The following is a 25,013-nucleotide window of genomic DNA, read 5'->3' on the forward strand; positions in this document are numbered from 1 at the left end:
AGCTGAGCAGGACAGACTCGCAGGGCACAAAACCAAACACCGCTTGCCTGTCCTCAAAGCTCTGGAGTAGTAAAGAGAAATGGCTTTTTCCACACGGTCCTTTTTTTGTTTTTTCCTGTCAAATTTGCCACCCCTGTGCCAGCACAAGTGCAGCTCCAGCAGCAAGGGTGTCAGCGGAGAGCGATGGCCGGCAGTTTTTAACCTTTGCGTGCCTTAGACGTGCTGCAGAAGGGGTTGCGGAAGGGGTGGCGAGTGCAGCGACGGGCTGCACCGCCGGCTCTTCCCCACGGTCGCAACTCTGAAGCATTTTTCTAGCCTGACACACGGAGTCCAAAGTAAAACACTGTTGTAGACGGCGCTTCAGACCTGGGTATTGAGCGTACTCTGAAGCTGTCAGCTCAGGGCAGAGAGTCGTGTCACTGCCTAGGAAGAAAACATATTGCTAAAGTGATCCATTTTGTTCCCTGGTTGTACATATTCCCGTTTCCCCAAGCACGTCATCATCTGCAAACCGCCGAGCTGTATTTTCAGGTGTGCATTGTGTGAACAGTTTGGCCTCACACTCCGATGTGTGCTTGAAAAGTCTTGAAATCCTGAGATTTTCGGCCCTTCACAGAACAGCACTGCATTGCCCCGAATGCAGGCAGCTGGCTGCTGCCTTCATTCGCCCACAAGACTCGGAGGAGCCCCGGAGGAGCTGGGGCAGCGGTGAGACACGTGCGCCCCCACGAACAAGCCTAGCCGTGCACTGCTGCGGGTCACTGGCACCTCGAGCATTCGCCCATCCGGTTCAATCCAAGAGGAAACGAAAAATATAATAAACAAATAGTTTTAACCGAGCACTAGGATAATGGCTATTTTCAATTGTGCCTTTCACATTTTAATTGTAGAACAATAATTTTGCAATAGAGTTGCCGATGGCAAACATGCAAAAGACATTAACTTTATTTATGTTTTGGATTATTAATGTGGCTGTTAAAATTCCTCCAGTTAGTTTTGATTGAATTGTTTTTTTGTGCGATTCTGTCGTTTAATGGAGCGGTAAATAAGAATTTCTGATAATGAGCCCAAGCATCTGTCACAACAACCTGGCGCTGGTTATTAACATTTCCATTAACGGCAGGGTGGGCAGTGATAATATGGAAACCACACAGTTAGAACAAAATAAATAGTTGGTGTCAGGCTGCGTGGGTGTTAATTACTATTTTATTTTATAACTCTGGGGGGAGAGAGTATTGGTGGAAAAGTGTGACTTATGAAGGTCATTCTCGCTAAAGAAAGAACTCTCCAGAGGGACAGATAACCGGGGCTATCTTACTCAAGTAGTGGATGTTTTATCACTTCTATTTATGGCCCGTAAGTGGGCACAGAGAAAAGAGGCAGCTTTCTCAGGTATTTTGAGCAAAGGCTGCGGCACTGTGAACTAGGGGAAAGGAGAAGCATGCCCTTTGCCTCGCCTTTCCTTCTCTACTTCTGGAGTTTGAGCAGGACGTGCTTCAGCAGCCCTTCCGCAGACAGCACGTGTGCCATTTTGTTAAGATCTGCCGGAGGCAGAGACAGCAGGGCTGGAAACCAGGCGTCCTTGCTAGCTACTGGGGGGGAAAATGCACCTGCACCAAGTTGGATCATGACAAAAGGGAAAGATGGTGTGACCCAGGTGCACTCGAAGGAAGAGAAAGATGAGTTTTCTAGTACAGTGCAATGCAAGGAAGAAGAAATGCCATCATGAGCCGAGAAGGTCCAGTATGTGTACCTGAAGGTATAATGAAATGAGAGCTAGCAAATGTCAAACTAACTTCGGTTCTACATGAAATATTAGTTGAATTCATTTGTACCTGACCTGTTCTGGAGGTAATTTTAAACGGTATTTTGGCCCTAATTGTTGGAGCTGTGCAAACAGTGGTGCAAAGAGGCCATCGCAAAGCCTTGCAACCGAGTAGAAAGGCCAGGCTGACGGTGGCAAGGGGCAGCCAGCATTGCTCCTGGTCACACAGGTGCTTTCAAGAGTGGGCGTTCAAGAACATAACATCACTGCCAAAGGCAAAGCTGGAACATTACCATAGAATGAAGAATTTTTTCTCTCTCTCTTTTTTTCTCCCCCCCCCCACCCCCCAAAAAAAGCTGCTGAGCTTATTAAATGTCTAACTCAGTCAGGGTGAGACAGAGAACACAGCCAGCTCTGGAGGCCTGGCTGATCCTCCATCCACGTGTGCTGCAGGTTTATACCTGAGACTTCCCTGTGATAAAGATAGCTTCAGGGCTAACTCCGTTAGCTGGCTTGTGACATAAAAAGAGTCTGGCCTGGGCCATTCTGCAAACAGAAAATTGCAACCTGGATAAGAACTACTTCTGCTTGTCAGTATTAATTCTTCTGTCCTTTCTTCTCTCTAGCACCAGCAATGGCTCCGCAGAACATCCAAGTAAACTCTCTTTCCGCAAGCCAGCTGGAGCTCACCTGGGACCCCCCTCCTGTTGACAGCCAAAATGGGAACATACAAGGCTACAAGGCAATACTTCTACTTCTGCTCGTTTCATTTATCTTTCTTGGCTTTGCTATTACTTGTGCGATAGCCCTACAACTACAGCTACCCTCAATGCATAAGGCAAATTAAAGCAGTCAGGAAATGGCACTGTGTCCCAAAACCAAAAGAAATAGAATGAGGTAGAGAAAAATAATAAGAAAAAAAGAGAATGTCTTACTATTTGCAGAGAAGGAGAGGATGGGGAAACAGGGCATACAGATAGTGGTGAGAGCTCCATTCATGCAGGCAATGTCTGCTCCAAAAAGCAGCCGACACAGAAGATCTAGGGGCAAGAAATGTATTGAAGAAAATTAACTGAGCTTTCTATCTATCGAATGTTACAAGCCACCAGGAAAAGCAGAACTTTCTCCAGTCTAGAAACCAGAGCCAGGTCAGAGTTCAGAAGAATTGTTTAATTCCCTTAACTTTAACAAAATTAAATCATAGTATTAATTGCATTTGGTTTGTAGGAGATGAGCATGTTGCAGAGGCATTTTGTTTAGCCTCTCCAGAATGAGAATGGACCCTCAGAGAGTGGAAGTGGGCAAGTCTACAAACACTGGAACTTGGCTCGGGTTCAGTGTCTGGCTCTGCCTCTCTCCATGAATTTAGGTCCATAAGCGAAGAAAAGCCAAGCCAGTGTGAATAATCTGGCATCCTTTCTTGGCAGTGACAAGCAACCTTATATATCAATTCAGGTACTTTTCCTTTCATATGTATATAGATGGTTCTAACAGCTTGGCTTGTAGAGCCAAGGTAGACTCTTGCCTTGGCTCACTCCCTCAACTTTCTGGCTTGCTTTGGCCTGCTGTAGTGCTCTCAGTGCCAGGCTGTCCAATAAGTAGAGCTGGCACCACGTTTTCTTTTGGAATCATCTTCTCTGAAGCCTAATTTTATGGCGTCAGGATTAAAATTATGTAAGGGACTGGGAAGAAGTATCTCAAGGAACCTTAGGAAAAGTCTTTATTACCCTTTTCAGGAAGGCAGTAACAGGCTTGGCTTGGCTATCCTGTGAACACAAATGGTGAAACTGTTTCGTTCATGCAGAGGTGAATTATGGATACAGCGTGTCAGGGTGCCAGTGCTGACAGATAGCTAGCATTTTAGGGAGAATTTAAAAACTGATCTCTCATTACTGAACTCTGAAAGTTCATATCTACTGTCATTAGGCCATATTCTTCAATCTGTGCTCTATTTTTGAATGATGTACTCAGCCATCCTGTCACTGTACTCAGGGGAATTTGCCAAAGGAAGAATAAAGTTTGGGCATATGGTGAAAAGTGTTAGTATTCCACCTAATGGAGGAATCCAGAGCAAGATGCACTGTCTTCCTGGTTGTCTTTTAGAGCCTACAGTACTCAGGTTGTAAGCTAGGTGTAGGATATACTTAAGTATCTCTCTGTTCTTACAGATTTATTACTGGGAGAGCGACATCCAAAATGACACGGAGAAAGTGAAGGTCCTCTTTCTCCCAGAGACAACAGTCCGTCTCAAAAACCTGACCAGCCACACACGCTACCTGGTCAGCATTTCTGCTTTCAACGCAGCTGGGGATGGCCCAAGGAGCAGCCCCTCACAGGGCAGGACACATCAGGCTGGTATGAGATCGTGTTCTTCTTCCAAAGCACTGGTTTGGTCCAGTGGCTCAGGGAAATGGGATGGGGGGAAGGCACTGGGTTTTAAAGTTAGTTTTCAGATAGGACATTACGTTGTGATGGTCTTGGAGGAAAAAAATGGATCAAATAAGTCAAACATTTGGGAAAGGATTTGAGGATGAAAATGAACGATACTGTAAAAACTAGACCAGACTGGGCAAATGAGGGATCTCTTCACAAGCTGATCCAGGATGAAACTGTAGGTCTGGTCTGGTCTCTACCATCACATCTGAAAATCAGGAGGAACTCATCTCCACTGACTGGAAGTACCCCAAACAGTCATATGAGAAGTATTGTACTTTTTATAACTCCTCCTTTTTTAAGCCACAGCAGCCACACAGTCAGAATGAGCTCTCTCTGTGTTGGACGCTGCTCCCGGGGGAAGCACACCAACACGGAGGGAAGGGAAGTGCTGTCGTTGCAGGGTACGAAGAGAAAACGTGCACTTAGACTGTAGGCTTACTTAGTGCCCTTCTGTCTTTGAGCCCTGCATTTTAGCTGGTTTTCTAAGGGATTAATCTTGAGAGATGTCATCATCTGCAGCCCTTTTCCACCAAAGATGACCTTGGATATCAAATGTATCAAACTCCTGCGAGCTTTTTAAAATTCAGCAACTAGGTAGAGAACAAAGGCCCAAATCAGTGTCCCTATGAGGGTTTTTTCCTTCTAGGTCGTATCTCCTTGCATTCTTTTGGGATTTAGTTTTGCAGTTGAGTGGCTGCTTTTCTTAGGACAAACTGTATTTCTGATTGATTACAAGAAGTTTTGATACAACTGATAAATCTCTGTCTCAGCTTGTTTCCTTTAGACTTATGCTGGGCAAAACCCGATGTTTTATAATTTATATGTATATCAGATTGACTATTCCTACTGCAATTCAAAAATATTTGTAATCCTTTCAGCACCCAGTGCTCCCAGCTTCTTGACGTTCTCCGAAATCACTTGCACAACGCTCAATGTGTCTTGGGGCGAGCCGACAGCAGCAAATGGAGTCCTGCAGGGTTATCGAGTAGTCTATGAGCCTTTGGCTCCAGTCCAGGGTAAGAAAGGCTTAAGATCATACATATTCATGGAGGAATGATAGAAAAGCACTGTCATATCTTTTATCTCTGCCCAATTTTTTACTTGCTCTCTGCCATTTTCCAAGAGGATCCAGGTGGCAGAGGGTAAGTAAAACAATTTCAGTTTTGCCAAACTGTTAAGTAAACTATAATATCATGGAATATAGCTTTTGTCTGTCCTCTCTCATTTTCTTGCAAAAGCTATATTCCTGTATGGTTTGAAAAGTCATTATACTGCCATTGTTACCTGCTATCAGGGAAGAGCAAACTCAGCCTGTGAGTGCTTGATTGTCTCCCTGCGTTGTGTTTTAAAATTGCTGAGTGGGCTCCATCCCAGAATAGTCATCAGACTTGTTTGTGTTGCTTATTACATCATGTGTCACTTTTGTTATCGCAAAGATTGCCCAGGCATCATATGTGCTGGTCATCACTGGTACCACTGCTACTTTTGACAGGGGAGAATAACAATGCTAGAGTTTGTTTATACTGAGTTTTCAAGCAGCATTTTTTACCCAGTGCTAGATTTAAACTCTCTCCACAACAATACAATGGCCATGAACGCATTATTAATTTGGCAGAACAGCAACAGAAAAGGAATTGGCAATTTCTCTGGAAACAAATGTAAATTCATTCCAAAGGTGAATTAGAAAACATTACAACGTTCTGGGATGGTCTTATTAATATTTGTATATTCCTGGTAGATAGCCAATAGTTCAATAGAATGTCCAACTTTGGCAGGGTGACAGCAGGGATAGTAATTTCAGCCATTGCCAATCCATTTTAAACTCTTTTCCAAAGAAATAAGGATATCGATCACTAGTATTTGTTTCTTCTGTAAGAAATAAAGGTATTCTATATAGTCTGAATATCCATGTCTTGTGCGCTGAGAAAGTTATACTCAGGGATGAAAACAGGACAATAAAAGCACTTTCAACCATTACTGCTGGCAGATCTGAGCACAGAGAGCTAATGCAGAAAGCATCTGTAATTCTGACTGGGAAATGTGGGGAGGGTATGTAGGATGTTCAGGCTCTTTGGACATTCCCTGCCTTATATTCCTACAAAATGCTAAAGAATCCATTTTGTCCCTGGAAATATGGAAGTGTTAAATCATATTTTCTCTGTGAGAATATGACATCATCCTCACAAACATTCTTCTCTTCTCTTCCCCACCTGTGCTATATCTTGTTTCTCTCTGTTTTTCCTTCCCCTGTAGAAGATTTCTTATCTGAGGAGGGAGGTTATGGAGGGCTTTTCCTCAGATTCTAAAATTTTGCCTAAATTTATTCTCCAGTTTCTACCCATTTGCTCCTGTGCCAACATTTTTCTCTCCTCAAAAATATTTATTCTCCCTCTGTGGTAAGCAATCCCTTCCTAGAAGTTGTCATTTTTCTTAGATAGAAAAGCCATGCTCATTTATTTAGAGAGCAGGGTAAAACCAAACTCATTTTAAGATGGAGCATGCAACCAGACAGCGAGGCACGCCGAGCTCAGCTGGCGCCCAAGCCTGAGATCCAGGAGGGTCCTTCCAACCCCAGATCTCACGTTCCTCCAGTGCAGAGCTGCCGCACTCATGGACCAGATCCACTGGAGCCTTTTTCCTGCATCTTTTGACTTTCTACCCATTTGTGATTTTGGGCTGTGCCCCCTCACTGTTGTGACAGCTCCTGGTCTCCCACTCATGAACCACCTTTTCAAACCTGCTTGTTTTGCAAAACTTTCTAACAGTAATTTGTTTTCTAGCAGCGTCTTTTCCCTGTTTGACCTTTTATTGTTTAAGCTTTACAGTGTTATGTTTTATACCATTATAGACAACAAAATTGCCCTGGAGCCTTTTTTAACAGTTCCCCCCCCTTTTTTTTTTTTTGGAACATTACTTTGAAATGACAAATGCTTCTTGATTTGTCTCTGAGAAATGAGAAATCCCTCCTAGGGAAGGAGGGAGCGCTTGTACTGCTTCCTTGTTAACTGGGGAAAGATTCTCTGAATTATAAATTGTAACCAGAAGAAAACTTTGAACAGAAATCATTTGGACATTATTCTTTATTTAACTGATAAAAACTGAAAGAAGCAACTTGATTTGCATAAAGTAAGCATCCAGATTGGAAAACTTCTTCCTTCTGCATTTTCTGGAGAGACAAACTAGCAAACACCCTTCTCTAGTGGGAAAATCATTTTCCCACTTCTTATCTTCTTGTTTTGAAATGTGTTATATACTACAGAACCAGAAAATACTAAAAGGACTCTTTCAATTCAAGCTTTTAGTTCTGTAAAATAGTTTCTATATCAAATTCTTCTCATTAGGTTACTTTTAGAAAATTTCAATGAAAACTATAGTTTTTTTCAAAGTAGTCATTGCCACCCTACACTTTGTGCAACATCAACATTAGAAGCATTGAGAACCTAAATGTGAAACTGGCTATAAACACTGATGAAGGAAACAGCATTGATTTTAATTCTTCTATGTAAGAAAAATTCTTAAAGAGCGAGAATGAAGTTCAAACCTCAGATTCTCCGTGTCTGAACCCAAGGAATCATTAGTAAAATAGTAAGCATATGTATGTGTTTATAGGATAAGATGAGTTCAGTGGTCACTGATGTGTTTTTAGATCACTTTTGCACTGTCTTTGTCATACTCCAAGGTCTAGAGAGGATCCAGGACAATTTACACAAGTGCAGAAGGCTGGAGGCTCTGCATGGCTTATGGGGGCACATTACTTTGAGATAGTTCTGCCCAGGTTGTTCCGGGGTGGTATGGCTTGCAGGGGCTCCTTGCAGGACAGCCTTAAGGCTTCCTTCGCTGCACCAGCATCTGCAGTGTGGGCATTTAGCACACCCTGAAGCTCCACCAAGCTGAAAAGAGTGAAACACAAAAAAGAGTGATCATGTTGGCCTTGTCCAAGTCAATAATGCTTTGATTGCATCCCTCTTTGCAATGGCATTTACACCCATACGTTATACGCGGGAGATATGTCCTTTGTTCTGCATTCACTTGGCATTGGTGGAAATGACAGGACAGGATAAAAGGGAAGAAGTTGGCCCTTATTTTTTCCCTGAGCAGCATTGCAGGTTGCTTGGCAAAGAAGCAGCAGAGAAATTCTTGCTTAGGAAGCAATCTGCAGCATGCAGTCCTCTTCGTTTACCTCCTGCTTTCTTCGTAGAGTAATTAGTGAAGTTGCGTGTAGTCTCTTGGTAATTTCCCAGTTGTGTTATAAGGTTTTTTTCTTGTCAGTACCCACTTATCAAGCTTAAACTCTAATTATACTTATCAGTGCTGAAAATTGGCTATTATCACTACTTAAACTCCTGCTAATTGTAAGAAATACTTTCTTAGCAAACTGTTAGATAATTTTACTTACTTTCTAGTTGTGATAAGCTCCACTCGATTTCTTTTTTGCATTGCAACCTTTTCTTATTTTGCATCTACGTGGCTATTCCAGGGGTGAGTAAGGTGGTGACCGTGGACATAAAAGGAAATTGGCAACGCTGGTTGAAGGTCCGAGATCTCACCAAGGGCATGACCTATTTATTCCGAGTGCAAGCCAGAACCATTGCCTACGGACCTGAACTGCAAGCCAATGTCACAGCTGGGCCAGCAGAAGGTGAGTGGAACCATAAAAGCATGTAGCAAGCTAGACCCAGTTGTATAAACACAGACCAACAGCAGGAAATAGTGCACTCTGTGCTTAACATGTAGTTCCAAGCCAAGGAGATGTTTTATCATGGGAGCTCAGGGCGTGATTCAGTGGGTTTCACAACTGCCCGTGAAAAAGATGTTTCCTTTTTTTCTGAAGGCTAAAAGGCTGATGTGAATAAACAAAGCAGTGTTAATAAATTATAACACAAACTGGCTAGCCGGGGAATTCAGTACAGCCTGACAGCATGGTCCATGGTTCTGATTGTGCTGGTATGCTTTGAAGTTGAACTGGAAAAACTGTCTAAACCAGTGGAGGTTCCTGGATTTAAAATGAGTAAGAATTTAGAATTACACCCTCCTGACACTGTGGTTCATGCACAGGGATATGTCTGCAAATTTCTTCATATGCTGAGAGGAGCAGCAAGCTGAACTTCAGAATTCCCCCTTGGTTCAATGTGTATACCAAAGCAGTAGGGTTTTTAGTAGTAGTAGTAGTGATTCCGATAAATAGATAATCTGAAAAGGTAAAGGACCTCCAATAATATTAGACTGCCCAGTAGACCATAAATCATTCATGCAGTGCTCACAGTTCTGATTTTTGCTTCCTTTCCAGCTCAAGGAAATAGTTGTTCCCTCCATCAAAGGCAGTGGGCCACATCTGGCGATTACGCCCTTCTGGATGCCAGCAGGCTTTGATTTTATCCCAGTGTCCTCTTTAGCCAGTATCTGGGATAGTAGTGCAATGGATCACATCCAGTCATAGACAGTAGAAACCATGAATCCTCTTTAACATGACAGTGGCGTGTTCCCAAGTGAATGTACAGGCAGCTACAGCAAAGAACTTCTCTCTGAAACTCAGAGGCTGGTTCCACCTCTGAAGCAGAAGTAACAGTGGCAATGTGCAGACATTGCAGATATGTAAATTGCTAAAATGACAGTGTTTTTTCTCTTTCCTTCTTTACAGAGGCACCGGTAAAACCCAACATTAGCTATTTAATTGGTGATACTAGAATCAGTGTAAAACTTAGGCCAGCAGCCTAATGGGCTGGTTTGTAATGTGTGTATGTTGACCAATACTTCTGGATTTTTTCTTCTGTCAGTAGACCTAAGAAGGAATACTGCAGTAGGTCTCTGATATCACCGCTGTTTGCTATTCTCGTTTCATCCTTCAGGGTCTCCTGGCTCCCCTCAGGAAATTCTGGTGACAAAATCTGCTTCTGGACTGACACTGCAGTGGACTGAGGGAGATTCAGGAGAAAAACCCACAACCGGATACATTATAGAGGCACGGCCCTCAGGTAAGCCGTGGGAAACATGAAGCACATGGTGTTAGGAGTTCTCTTCCTTCAGTCCAAACTGAAACCCGTCCTGCAGTGGAAGAGGTTGTTGGTCATCCCAGTAAGGTAATAGGATTTTGTGAGGGAAAGCTGTCACCATCTAGTGTTCAGCCTTCCCTGGTTTATTTTGTGGTGTGTCAGATTGTCTCCTGTTTAGGAACAGTTACAGAAAATTACACTGAGTGCTTTGGGTTTCACTGTGCTACATGATTGGTAAATCATCCAACTGATAAACTAATATAATTAAAAATTAAAAATCGCTTAAATGCTTACAGCATCTTTCAGGCACAAGGACCCTTAAGTACTTGCAAACTGTATTTTGAGGACCACACACTGAAATCTATTCCCCTGCGCAGCAGAACGCAGCAGCTAATCGATGTTATTAGCAGGACCGGGACTTTTAGCAGCGCATGAGCATAGCTTTCCCCAGTTCGGCAGGGTGGACGTGAGATGGGTGAAAGGAGGCTCCTCATCACCAGTGAGTTTTCCTTGGTGCTTTCCCCGAACTCCTTTCTTTTGGGGGATTTGCATTCCTCCTTACTGAATTGCTATGTACTTTTTCCAGAATATTTTCCCAGGTTGGCTGGATCACAGAGCAGCTATGTTCCAGCCTGTTTTGCAGCTTCTTCCAGCTTGGTATCACTTTGCAAATTCAATAAGTGCACACCCTCTGGTATCCAAGTCATTAACAAAAATGGTGAATACTGCCAGACCCCTGTGGGAGCTCATTTGATTAATTCCCTCCACTCTGACAGTGAGCATTGATAACTATTCTCTGAGTACAGTTTTCCAGCCAGTGATGCATCTACAAGATACTTGTTTCATGTAGGCCATGTTTGAATGTCATGGTGTCAAAAGCCATGCTGAAGTCAGGATAGATGACGTCTGCTCTTTCTCCCCAGTCGACAAGGTCTGTTACCTTGTCGCAGAAGGAAATTAGACATGATTTATATTTGACAAATCCATGTTGGCTGGTTGTTCTTTTCCTTTTTACTTCTAGGTGGTTACACATTGCTTGATTGTGTATTGATTAAATGAATGTTTATCTGTTTGGTTATATAAAGGATCATACCTTTTTCTTATATGTATCTTGAATGTAGGGTGGTAGTTATATCCAATGATTTTAATTAATTTTAACCAGACCAGTAACAAAATCATAGGCTGCGGTTCTGTGATCATCACTAAAGATGCATATTTCCGCTCGTACCTTTGGTAGAATTTGCTCTGTAGTGGGGCTCTGCTGTGATTCTCTCTTTCTGATTTCTGTCATTTAATGTGACAATTGTTTTCAAAGCAAAATGAAGGAAAATGTGTACATTCTCAAAGCACTGGAGTTTTCCAGAGTGATTGAATTTTCTTAATTAGGGAATGACACCCAGTGCTTCCATTTCCCTTATGTCAGCTTGCTGATTCCTTCCCTTATTTGTTCACGGGTGTAAAATACCCTGTTTTATTTTATTTGAGGAGTATTGTTCAGATAGCAACTTAAACCAAAACCATTCACTGACTTTTGCCAGCCAGCTTATATTTGCCCCCAAACCCAGGGTTTTTTGAGGAAGAGTATTTTAGAGAGAAACCTGACCCCATGTACAGATTGTCTGCAAGCTGAAAAATTCTAAGTGCTCTGTGAAAAAAATCCCAATTTACAATTCAGGAGCTCCATTAACTTGCACATTTCTGTAAGAAACCTCACTGAGCCTACTGTCATTCACGTCTTGCTTTAGACCAGAAAAAAAACCAAACTCTAATCTATTCCCCTATCAGTCTGAAACAAACCATAAAACTTCTAAAGAAATGTTCTCATGCAAAAGACAACCCTGCCATGTGAGTGGCAGTATCACAAATTTATCAGGTGTTTTGGGGCTTGTCTCATCTTTGGATGCGAATGAACATTTTACAGTTCATGCCTAAGGATACGCTGTAGGATTTGTGGCCCAGTCTTTCTGAGCAGGAAGAAAACAGTCCTTCCAAGGCCAGTCTGAGCTGCATTAACCTTGGGTCATTCCTCCTGGCCCCACTCCACTGATCCTGGAAACACACACAGAAGAGGTCTTTTTCTCCTGCTCTTGCAACCTGACTGTTGAGGCATTTAATTCCTCTTCAGATTATTTTAATCCTATTCATGCTGCTGTAGTAAATGAACTAGCCATTTGTATGCTGGATTCTCCTCCTTAGTTGTGGCTGCAGCTGTAGAAAGCGTGAAATGTGATCCAACAGAGGAGACGGACTAATTGGAACGTTTGCTTATCTCATGCAAGCTTCAGCTTCATTTCAATACTGCTTTTCTTCCTTGTCTCTGCACAGCGGAGTTTGAAATCTGAATTTCGAGCTGAACAAAAGCAGGCAACTAATTCCTCCTGCCAGGGTTGGTCATTAAGAGCAGCTTCTGTTTTAATGTAATTCTAAGAATTTGCTCCTGTACAGTGATTTATATGGGTAGTAGAGCAAGGATTGGAGCAACCTTTATTTTTAAGTGGTTGCTGTCCAAGAGAAGGGCAGTTGACTTGTGCCCTTCACATAAAATCAAGGAAGGAGAAGATATTCATCCTTCTGAGATAAAAAAAAAAAGGGGGGGGGGGGCATTGAATAGACAGATGAAAAGCTTCGGCTTGTTGCCATTATTTAAATGCAATACCACTACCTTAGTATTTCACATCTCAAGTGTCATCTATTATAGGCCTCATTACCCCAGACGTTAAATGCTGTATCATCTCTTTTTTCCTGCCGTAGCTCCCTGCCAGGATTCCTCTGTCAGAGCAAGAGGGTGGCTTTCTGTCCTAAATGGCAAACCTTCCCCCCTTTTGTCACTTCCCTTTGAATTTTTCATTGCTCTGCTTTGTCTCCCAGGGTTCCTTCTGCCCTGCTGGGTTGAGGGGTGGTGGCAGCAGGCAGCTGAGATTGCTCCTCTGATCTCCCTGTTTCTCTCCAGGATTTGTGGAAGGTGACCAGACTGGGTACCTCCTGTGCATTTTGAATATACTCCAACACAGGCGTGGAACAGGCACACCAATGTTTTTTTCAGAGTAATCTGTGCTAGAGGAAAGCGTTACAGAAACAGAAGAGTTCTCTCCTTTCCTTCGGCTCCTCCATCTCTAGAGAAATGGATTCCAGTTCAGCTCCTTGTGCTTTAGAAGAAATGCAATTAGGCAGCCTCTGCCACTGCCATAGCGAGCACTCCCTAGACAGCAGCTGGCCTGGCTGAGAAATGGGTATTAGGTGGTGTCCTCTGTTTCTACGTGCAGAGGAAAGGACAAGAATGGCATGGTGATGGCAAGGCTCTAGCGCTGCCGGAAGGAGCAGAGAAGAGTCCTCTTGTCCCTCGTCTCCCAACTCCATGCGGTGTCCAAGGGTTGCTCTTTCTGTGCTGTGCTTTAAGGGCTTTTAGAGTTTCACCTCAGGAGGAGCCTTCTGCCCAGGACAAGATGACAGAGATTTCCTCTTCGGCTTTCTCTCCCCCCAGCCTGCATTTTGGGTTTTGCTTGTTGGCTTTTCCCAAGTAGGGCATGTCTTAAGCCCAGTGGGAGAGAATTGCATCTTAATATGTTTCCAATAATAATATTTCTAACACTCTGGCTGACACAAACAGGCCATTTAAATCTCGGATCAGCCAGAAATCATGAACTTGGGACATAGACAAGTCAGGCAAATGCTTTCTTTGGTTCCTCCAAATAATCCATTCCATGAGGGCAGCAGAGGTTTTGGGGAAGAGCCCTTCTGCTTGGAGCAGAGATTTTCCTTCCCATGAATGCTGAGGTTTTTCACTTCGCACACCCCCAAAGGCAGATCTCACTTTAGTTTCCTTTCTGGTCTCTTGAGTAACTTTTTTATGTTTTTTTTTCCTTTTCTGTTTATTTTTAAACAAAAGAGGGAGCGCAGTGTCTGCAGTGGACTCACACCAGCAGCAGTCAGTAAATTCAAAGTGAAGGGTGCAGCTGCATTGCCAGCATCTGCCACGGGGCCTTGGGTTCGCTTCCGCACGCGAACGGCGTGCAGGGGCTGACAGTTTGGCAGCCTTCACTTCCCATTTTTGTCCTCTCGGGCGCTTGCATGGGGATCCAGACCTTCTGACGAGCACCTCCCCACGTTAGCGTTGTCCTTCGGAGCGGGAACGCTACTTGCATTCAGCCGGCCCTTAGTTCTCCGCTGCCTTTCCCCTCGTAAACCTCCTAATGTGGGATGGGGAGGAGGTTTTACGGCACAGCCCTCCTCTTTCTCCACGAGAGGAGGACGAGGGTTTAAGAAACACATAGCTGACAGCTTTCCGTCCCGCCAGCTGCAGCATGGCAGGCGTTTGTCAGCGGCCCGCGTTGCCGGATCCCGGAGCCTTCGTTCCTGACTGGCAGCTTCGGTCGGCATGCCGACCCCGACTAATTGCCTGTGAAACGAGGCTCACGCGCGGGTGCTGTGGCCAGAGGAAGCCCGCGGCGCCGCTCTCCACCTCGGCGGGGCGGCTGGGCCTGCGGGCCGGCTTGGCATCGCGGTGGGTCCAAGGTGCTTCTGCCTTCCCCATCGTTCAGGCCGTCTGTCCATGCGCGCGCGGGCGGGCGGCTCCCGCGTCGAGGCTGGAAGACAAAGCTCGAATCTCATGTCAGCAGGCAGCGAGGCTGGGGCCGGGTGCGGCGAAGTCTTCATAAAACAGGGAAGCAAAGACAAATTGCTGGTTTCTGGGGAGCTCTCCCTTTTGCACCGGCCGTTCAGGGATCCTTTTGGAGGCCGAGCACCCAGGGAAAGGCAGTGGGAAATGAAGGAAGGGGCAGATGCTGAAGCGGCAGCACCTGCGCGCGGTACAGCTGCATGCTGCCGGCTGTGCTGCCGCTCGCGGAGCAGTAGATACCTGCCGCGCCATGCCCGTCCTTCCCCAGACTGCGTGGAAAACGCTGCGTACGGTATCCTAATGATTTCCTACTGAACTTAAAGGCCAGCCTGCTGCTGCGCTAGGTAACCTTCTCATGAATTCTCTTTCAGCTGGACTTCTAACATTTACAGTAAATCTCGGGCTGAGGGGTGGGGAGAGAGGTAGGGCGAACGGCTTCACGGGTGTCGGCGATGGTATTTAATTGCAAAGTTCGCCACTGAAATAAAAGGCTTTTCAATTTGGATGCATCTGGTTGCAAGCTATATCTGGAAAGAGGGGTAAAATTTACCCTTGCTCGGTCTGCTAGCTGTTCTGCACTGTGCACCCGGGCTGGTTTAGGAAAGTGAGTGAGAAAGAGTGTGTGTGTTGGGAGGAGAATTGTGTTCGTTGCAATGAGGGTTGAACATTCGTTTTTATGGTTGCCCTTTCTTCCCCATTTAAGTGGCTTTTCAATGTAAACAAATTGCTTTTCAGACAATTCACAATGGGCTGAAAATTCTGTTATAGCTGTTTACAAATGTGTTTATGAAAGTTCACACAGTTCTAGCAATTATGACAATATTTTATAGTCTGAGATGCATCTTTTTAGTATTGGTGGTTGCAACAATCTAAATTTGAAAACGCGTCCCTCACTCCACCCTCCTCAGAGAAGCTAAATCCCAAGCTTCTTTTTTATTACATTATAGCTGTACATTGTAGAAACAATCTAGCCTTATATTGCCCTGTGAAAGGGAAGTCAATATTTTATCTCCTGTTTTACAGCCATTGTAATATACAACTGATACATAACAGTGGTACATTATGATAACTTCATTATGCACTGATCATGCTGGTGAATAATGTATTGTTCTGAATTTTGAGCATGACAGAAGAATTACCTATTTTTATTGTTCTTCAGCATTTCTCAAATGTAGCTAGAACAGTAACATTTCAGTCTGCTTTTTGCATCCGCTGAGACTGCCAATCCTCATGATCAGAAGAGATGCAGTTTGGGGGTTGTTAGTCGCTGTGTGTGTTGCTAGCCATGCAGCACGTTACAGATTACTGAGCCAATATTTACTGATGCCAAAGTTAAAACATTCACGTGGAAATGCACCTGCAGTGTTAATCAATCCATCTTTGCTGTTATTCCCCATTGCACGGAAGTAGGCTGAGGGCCAAATTTCACTCTGTTATACCAGCACAGTTCTGGAATCGCTGCGGTGACTTCAATTAGTTTACGCTCAGGTAAATGTAAAGAAAACCAGAATGGATTCTGGCTGTATATTGCAGCGGTGGAACAAGTCACCCTGGGCAGAGCTGCTGGCTCCTGCTTTATCGTTCCCTTGATAACACCACGAGTCTGCACAAGTCATGACGATACCAGCATCTCCCAGTGCAGGGGGCTTTCTTTCAAAGCAGGCAGCTCCTGTGCTGAAATAGTATCAATGCAGAAGTTCTCATAGGATTCCCATTGCTGTGGGACCTACAGAGCAAAAGACATCGCTCAAACAATTCTGATAACTAAAAGCAGAAGCCCGATGGGGTATTTGTGGAGTCAGATCCTTAAGAGCTATGCTGGCTTAGGCTACCTGAGAATTTGGCCCTGTGTGTAGATAGTACTTTCATTTTGTCAGTGGAAGTTCTGGGTACCGATTGCTACTGAAAAAAAGTCCATTTAGATTAATGTTCAAGTCCTACACTCAAAATTATTGACCGTTATTTTTAATTATAGTTGGTTTTGTGCTTACTGCTAACAGCATCCATCTTGTTGAAAGTTCTTTTCATTGTACTGAAGTGAATATATAGAATTATGGGTATGGATCAGGGACCAGAACAGTACCTCGGCTGGATGTGCATCAGTATAAATGTCAGTATGGCTGCTGAGAACCAAGATTACCCTACTGGACCGTTCTCATCAGTTATTCAGAAGGCATTGTGTTTCTTACAACTTTCATAGCTTTATAATACAAACAAAAACTCACTTCTGCTTCCGAATGCGTGGCGCAGAAGCGTGCTGCCTGCAGGCTCGCGCTGTGGGCTGTGCCGCGCTGCGGGCCAGCAGGGGCTAAGGAGATCCCTGCTGGTGTCGGGAAGGAAGCAGCGCTCTAGTGACACTAGTCTGCCAGGCACCAGTTCATGCAAAGCCGCAGTACTTCCAGCCAAGACCCAAATCTTAACATTAGTTTGCAAAGCTCAGCTTAGCTTGGATCACGAAGTCCCTTTTGCAATGTAAAAAGCAGGCAAAACCTGTGCGATTAGGACTGGTTAATGTATCAGATTGCTTGGGGTTTACTTGCTCTGTCAAATAACAGGAACGCTGATAAATTGATCGCAGGTATTCGGGAGTCACTGAGGTGGCTGCTGGCTGCTCTAGGCAGCTCAGGCCACTGTGGGTGCTAGTGCAGGTCTTAGAGGAGACCTCTTCCGTCTGGACTAGTGTAAGACCCCCCCATCATAAATAAATCCATTTATAAAGGTGGGTCTTGCAGGGCATTCTGACATATGTGCATATCGTTGAGCAGCCTTCAGGTGGGCTTGTCCACTGCCTGTGGTTGAAACATGCAATTAATGGAAATTAATTTTCAACGAGCAGAAGGAAGTGCCAAGTCACGCTGTTAACGCCGTTTTTCTCCTTGCTCCTTTCCTAGATGAAGGACTGTGGGATACGTTTGTGAAGGATGTCCCTCGCAGTGCTACCTCCTACACAGTCAGCCTGGACAAGCTGAAACAGGGGGTGACCTATGAATTTCGAGTGGTGGCTGTCAATGAATTTGGCTATGGAGAGCCAAGTGTCCCCTCTGTGGCAGTATCAGGTAATCGTGTGTTCTGTTACACCTTTTCAAATGGGTTTGCTTTTGAAGGGGGAAGAGAAAAAAACAAAAACAAAAATAGATTCTCTAGTTAAAATAAATCACCAAGGCTCTGTTTGCTCTTTCTCCCTACTCCTTTTGTAGTCAGCTCTGTTCCTTACTCTGCTTCCTTCTTTTCCTAGGGTTCTGTGATAAATGTTTTCTGTGTTATTTTGAATTTAGCTTTCAAAAATATAAAATTGTAATTACCTAGAAATGTTCATCATATCCTCTGTGCTGGCATTGCAGTAGAGTGTGATACCTCCAGGCCCCCAGCACCCAAAGAGCTTATTGGTGGTGCTCAGGTACTCATCCACTCTCCCTGCTCTGTTGTGGTTATTCCCGGTAAACAGGGCTATTGGCTTAACATGCTTCCAGCATGCCTTTGAACAAACCAGCCTTCTGACTTTCAGGAGGAGCTTCAATACCTTGAAGGGCAAATTCAGCTCCGCTTGCAGTGTTTGGGCAGCTGGAGTCTGATGGCCTCTTGTGAAGTAGGAGAGTTTGTCCTTGTGAAAGCTTTGCTCAGGTTGCTTTTTACCCTTGCTGAGACAGTTCTGCTGCAAGTTGCTTTTGAGCAATAGGTTTCATCTTTGCTGTGTCAGCAAAGGCAGACAAGAGGAATAAAAGAACCTGCTAAAATGCCTTTGTGATTCAAAATTCTGGAGAGTCCTGAGAACCTGGCAATGCTCCAGTATCTGGAGTGGCTTTTATCTCTTTGCACCTAGGGTGAAAAGCATAAACACCATTCAGCAGTTACCCAGCAGGCAGGAGTAGTAAATGCTGCTATCACCATCATGGCTGCATTTGTCCTTACACAATTGGCCACTTAGCCTGTGAGAGCTGGCTATGGATTTCAGTGCGAGTGCTACCTTGCTTTTCTCCTTCAGGACAAGGGCATCAACAACCCAGTCCAAACGCTGAGAGTCAGTGTTTTTTCCTGTCTGTGGTTTCACAGAGGCTATAACACAAAGTAAAGGGTCATTCTATAGCAGACCCTATGTCAGTCTCTCTTTTTCTGGAAGGCATCATTCCCCCAAACCCAGGTATGCAGCTCCTTGTGATGCTTTTTATAAACAAAATGCTTGTTTGCAAGTTCTCCACTTGAACAGAACTATTTAATTAATCTCTGTTTGATGCTTCAATGTTCATCTCAAATTGCTGCATGAAAGTAAGAGGTTTCCATTGAGATTCACAGTTGTAAAAGTATAAAGCATTTTAGGCTGGCCATTTCAGCTAGCACAGGAAGGTACAAATTGCACTGAATCTGCTCAGCCCAGCATGGCTTGCACAGTTTGCCTTCAGGGCTTTATTGGCCTGGCCTGGCCTCCTAGCAAAGAAAGATTGTGGCTACTTTTCGCTGCTGCAGAATACCCAGTCATCTGGAAGAAATCTGAGCCCATATCGTCAGGCTCGTAACAGGCTTTTGCTTAGATCCAGGGTTCTGGACAGCCAGGGGAAAGAGAATAGCCTGGGTATGGTGATAGTGAGGATTTCAGCTGCAGTTGGTCTCCTGGCATCAGCCATTCCCACCAGGTGTTTCTCTACCTTACTGCATGCAGCGCAGTTGTGCGCAATTGTCAATTTGTGCTCTACTGGCAGCATTTCTTCTCAAAGCTGAGGGATGCTGACAAAGAGAATACCACAGCAAAAAAATAACAGTACTTACTACTTTAAACCAACGCTGGCAAGATAACTCTAGAAAGGGAAAGCTAGTAACATTTTGAGTCTCTGCCAGGTGGGGAAATAGAGGTCAAATGGGGTGAAATGACTTGAGATTGCACAAAATCCAGGCAGATCTGGGAAGAGAACTGATGTTCACGTGCTGCATGTTGGGCTTGGCTGAGCTGATGGAGAAACAGTATAGAATAGCAGGGAAAATTGGAAGGTGGAGACAAACTGTGTAGGTACTGAAATACTCTGACCCAAGTGTACTTTGTTCCCTGGCGCTAGCTGTATCTATTACAAAGGCCACTGGTGAGGCCCAGGCCTCTTTAAAATGTGGAGTATCTGTGGGTCACAAGAGATCTATTAATAGTTCTTTGTATCCAGGGAGTATTAAGCATGTTGGAGCAGTCAGAAAATGTGGGTATGCAGAGCTGTGGGAAGAAACCTACCTGTCTTCATTTGGTGATGACTTCTGAGCTAAGGGGTTCTGGAGTGCTGCTCTGAGTCTGCGAAAGATGCTTGTGGAGGTGCTGGAGCCGTGATATACTCCTGTCTGGCTCTCTTTGCCATCAAGGAAAAGTGTCAGCATGCCTCTTGAAAGTGCTGATTGCCTAGTAGAATATATGACCGCCTTTGAACATTCCTCTGTCCTGCACAGTATTATGGATGCACCATTCACTATAGGAAGAAGGGGAAATTCTGAAGGAGCATAAAGAGGAATTATTACTTGTTTTTTGTTCTTTCAGCACAAACAGAAGCCCCTTTTTATGAGGAGTGGTGGTTTCTGCTGGTGATGGCTCTCTCTAGTCTGATCCTCATCTTGTTAGTGGTGTTTGCATTGGTCCTGCATGGCCAGAGCAAGAAATACAAGAACTGCAGCACAGGTAAGACACTGGCCCCGTGCTGTGCACAGACTCTCAGGAGCTGCAGAAATTAGAAGTGTCTTGCATTTGAAGCACTGATCATACCTTCTGTGCTGGCATTCCAGCTCTATAACTATGAATGCCAAAATATTCCCCTTTCAAAACACAGATTCCTCATTCTGGATCTCTGAATATTGCTTTTATTTTGTCTTCTCCTTACAGAATGAAGTTCTGGAAGGAATGTTTCTCTGATAGCCTCCTCCACTCCAGCAAGAAATAGCTCTGATGCTAGGAGGTGCCAAAAAGACACATTAATGAGTAGAGCAGGTGGATGGGTCTTTGCTTTACCCATTCTTAGGGATTAATGTAGTGAAGTAGTCTTTCAGGCAGAATTTAGTAATTCAGTCCCAAAGAGGAGATCTTTTCTTTCTTTATAATTCACTCTTAACGAGTGTTAGTAAATCAGGTTTTAGTCCCATGGGGTATAAGATGTATGAATATCGTGGTATTTTACTGAGCTAATACTATTACATATTTGTAAGCAGAGAACACAGGAATCTCTCATCTTTTTTGTTTTGCTCTGTTTTGGGGGAAAAGACAGGTCTGACCTGTACCATCAGGTATCAGCGTTCACACTGAGTCTTAATGTAGCACTGAAATTGAAGCCAAGGATAAAGTACCTGTCTGCTGCAAAGTGGCAATATGCAACTGGTCTTCTTCCCCAAGACACTAGCTGAGCTCACACCTTTGGGATTACAAAGAATGAGCATGGGAGAAAATAAGCTCTTGCTGTATTTGATCACAGGAGAAAATACACTTGGCTGTGTTTTACCTCTTCTGCCAGTCCTATGTCCTTTTCCCTTCCCTGTGTCATTCTGTGATTTCTCACATCTGTATCCCCCTCATTACAGCTATGGCATCTTTCTCCCCTTTGCTACCCACTGAACCTTCCTCTTGCTTTCTTTCCTGTCTTTTTTTTCTCCTTTTCTTCTTTTTCTGCCTTTGCTACTTTTACTTTCCCTTGCTTTGCTCCCGTCAGCATGAATGGGATTCATGGCACCTAAGTTTAGGACATCTTCAATGGCCATCTGAACTAGTCATCTGGATTCTATTTATAGTCAAAAGACAGAAATAAGCTCTGGAGCACAGTTGATCCATGTTATTTTTGATGCCTACCTCAGAATGAAATGCATGTGACCATGACTCTCTTATCTCTTTTGGCTCCTTCTGTCCATTCACACTCCTGATAAGCTCTTTTCACCCACTCTGATTGGACTCATTTGCCAGAAAGAAAGGTAAAGAGATTTTCAAAAAATGAAGATTGTCATAAAACAAAAAGAAGAAGTTAGAAACCCATTTCTAATGGTTCTTACAGTTGCTTTTGTGGGAAAAGTGCCTTTGTTTCAGCTGAACCTTTCATTGACTGTCTTCAGGTAAAACCATCTCCAATATGGAAGAGTCAGTCACCCTGGATAATGGAGGCTTCACTGCTCTGGAGCTCAACAGTAGGCACCTAAACATCAAGAGCACCTTCTCAAAGAAAAATGGAACCAGGTAATAAGCTGGGAACACCATGCTCTTGGAAATGGCTTTTTGTCTGGCTTCAAGCCAATCGTTGAAGAGACAAAGGGGAGAAGCTGTTGTCTGGAGGATCTAGGGAGGACTGTACACCGGTGTCTGAGTCACTGCCCTAGACTGTGATGCCAGCTTCTAAACACGATGTTGTTCACGGACTGTAGTCATTTCAGCAAAACGACAACATCCCATATGCTCATCCCTTACGTTTCCTAGGTCTCCTCCTCGCCCAAGCCCTGGGGGGCTGCACTACTCTGATGAGGATATCTGCAACAAGTACAACGGAGCCGTGCTGACCGAGGGCTTAGGCCTGAGCGAGAAGCCCTTGGAAGTATCCGAGTCAGAGGTGAGTGTTCTCCTTTGCCTTGGACAAAGCTAAGGCCTTGCTCAGTCACTGAAGGTGCTCATTTCCCCACTGAACCCAGGAAAGTCTTTGAAATCCCATTCCCAGACCTGCACTTTACTACTTTCTCATTGTTTATCTGTCTTGAGTACTTTAAAATGTCTGTGTCTGCTGGCTGTTCCCATCATGTGCTCTGTTCTAAAATTAAAACACCACAAGAAAGAATGACAGACTGGGCCCAGCCAAGTTAGACCTGGCCTCAAGGGATATTTCACAGTTTTCCAATGCCATGTAAAAAGGAAAGCACAGTCAGTCAGTTGGCGTGTGCTCACCTCTCTGGTACGTAGCTGCACATCCTGTCGATCCTATGGGCTGCTGGATCAGCCCACAGGCTGATCCTGTGATGCCAGTGGGCTGCAAATTGGAACACTTTCGGGAAAAGGTGTATGTGTTGAGAAATAACCAGCTGCTTGGAGCTACTGTCTGGACTGAGATCAAAGATGAGATGCGCATTGGATTGCTGCACTGACCAAAGTGCGGTTTGAAGTTTTCACAGTGCATTTTTAGACCATTACAGCAAACATCAAGATCCAGAAGAGTGGTCTTTACTGACAATAACTGCTGCCTCTGTTACAGAGGGGGTAACTGGGGAATGAGTAACCTGCAAGGATCCCATAGCAAGTGCAGTGAGAGCCCAGCATTCGGGTTTCCTGATGCCCCAGTCCTCAGAGTTAGTCTAACACAAGAGAAGCCTTCTGCTCAGTTTGCCTTTAAACTCTCCAGCAAAGGTTGGTGTGTGCCAGCGTTATACATCTGGCAGCGCTCTGTCTTGTGTCTCACATCCCCTTTAAGAAGAAATGAAATGCTCATGGTCTTTAGGAATTCAGCAGTGGCTCTGGGTTAAAAGACAGGCTTTGAGAAACATAACAGAAAGGTAAACCTGTCTCTAAAATTATGTGTTGTTGGCTGAGATCCTGATGAATCTGAGCTGACAGCCCAAGAAGCGAGCAATGGGCCAAACTACTCCGAACCTGACCCTTCCAGCAAGAATAAATCAAGAGCAGCAAGTAGTGAAAAAGGATGACAGTTTTCATCTGTAGCTTCTCTGCACCTGCAGCTACAGCTGCTTTCCCTGGCTACCTAGCTCTCACCTCCTGTTAATTACTGCGGACAGCCTGCCACGTTGTGCTGCCCTATGGCCGACCCATCATGCAGGCAGCTTTCCGTGGTGTAGCTCAAGCTGCTGTCTCTGCGATGTGTGAGTATTACCTCCAGATTAAACCCGTAGTGCTTTAGTCATGTCACTGTAACAACCCAGCATTAAACCTGTCATTAAAACAGTTTGCTGACCATGATCATGAATTTAGCTCTGGCACCTTTTGACATTAATTTCAAAGCCCTGTGTGGTATTTCCTGGTAATGCACTTGCAGGGTGTCATTACTGTCTTCTATATGCACTGTTTGTACAACACAGAGGAGGGTGATCTTCGTTTTTTTCCCAGGCTATTATTAATATTACTTATTTACTGTGTATTGCAGTAGAGCCTGAAGGTCTCAATCAAGACTCTAGTGTTTTTGTGAATCTGTCTGTGTGTGCATGTGAGTGTGTGAACAAAATGTGCCTCCTGTTTTCCCTTGGGGCTTAGATATGTAGTCCTTCTGTATAACGTCTTTGATGCTTGCGCTTTTTTGTGGGGAGTGCTTTTAGGCATGAAATGTTAATAGGCTCCCAGCAGAGGTAGCAACAGAAGATGCTGCCTTTTGATCAGCCTAGAAATGCTGTTTATGTTGGTGGTGCAGAGAGGAGGTGGGGGTGGAGAGGGGCAGAGGTGGCTATAGGAGTTTGACCACTCTCTTTTCAAGCATTCACGAACCTATTAGTTCTTCTTGTTTGTCATTTCTGTTCTCAAAAGGTATCTTAAGGGACATGCTCAGTTTTCCAAGGATTTCAGAATCCCCATCTCCTTTAGCAGGCAGAGATGTTTCCCACCTTATGAAGAATTAAAGGCATCTTATTTTTATAAGAGCTCTGTACAGCTTTGGGCCTCTGCAGCAAAGGGGTCCTGATGTTGTTTTCCTCTGATGCATCTTTGCACGCATCTCAAATTCCACTTGATACGACGCACATTAGGGCAGGCAAGGCCAAAAATCACCCTTTTGCTTTCAGCCCACACGTCATCTTGTTGCTTCTTACTTGTGCTCCTGTAGCCTGAGGTGTCAAGATTTTATTTGGAGAAGGAAGTTCACTACCTTCGAGTCTCACAAGGTTACTGAACGTGAAGCAGCCTGGAAGAAACTCCCAGGCTGACTGACTGCACTTAAAACAGCGCTGCCAGGGAGCGCTGCCTCCAAGCTCCCTACTGAAAGGGAGGAGAGCAGAAAAGAAACAAAGGGAAAATCTAGCCGACCAAACAGTACTCTAGCATTCATAAATCAAATTGTTAACTTAGTCCATGTCATGAAAACCAAGCACCAGTGCTGTTAATGAGGTTAAAGTAGTTTAATTGGCAGGTATGGAGCAAGAGAGTGCTAAGAGTGTAATTTCCAAATGATTAATAATAATAATAGGCTTTCAGATGATGAGTCAAGTGGACTAGGCTCTAGATAGATAATCTGAAGAAATTCTGAATTCACCCTGCACAGAAATTTGATGATATATCTACTAT

The 25,013-nt window shown here is 44.3% G+C and overlaps 1 protein-coding gene across 1 annotated transcript in view; it reads left to right on the forward strand.

Annotated features, from left to right (window-relative positions):
• SDK1 (sidekick cell adhesion molecule 1) overlaps positions 1–25,013 on the forward strand; it is a 432,196-nt gene that overhangs the window by 396,390 nt on the left and 10,793 nt on the right. Inside the window, exons 36-44 of the mRNA XM_067306719.1 lie at positions 2,392–2,507; positions 3,934–4,120; positions 5,080–5,217; positions 8,679–8,840; positions 10,048–10,173; positions 17,698–17,862; positions 20,313–20,450; positions 21,863–21,983; positions 22,221–22,350. Coding sequence (XP_067162820.1) covers positions 2,392–2,507; positions 3,934–4,120; positions 5,080–5,217; positions 8,679–8,840; positions 10,048–10,173; positions 17,698–17,862; positions 20,313–20,450; positions 21,863–21,983; positions 22,221–22,350 — 1,283 coding nt within the window. The remainder of the gene's footprint in view (positions 1–2,391; positions 2,508–3,933; positions 4,121–5,079; positions 5,218–8,678; positions 8,841–10,047; positions 10,174–17,697; positions 17,863–20,312; positions 20,451–21,862; positions 21,984–22,220; positions 22,351–25,013) is intronic.

This window comes from Apteryx mantelli, chromosome 16 (genome assembly GCF_036417845.1).
Source record: "Apteryx mantelli isolate bAptMan1 chromosome 16, bAptMan1.hap1, whole genome shotgun sequence".
In the NCBI taxonomy this organism is placed as follows: Eukaryota; Metazoa; Chordata; class Aves; order Apterygiformes; family Apterygidae; genus Apteryx; species Apteryx mantelli.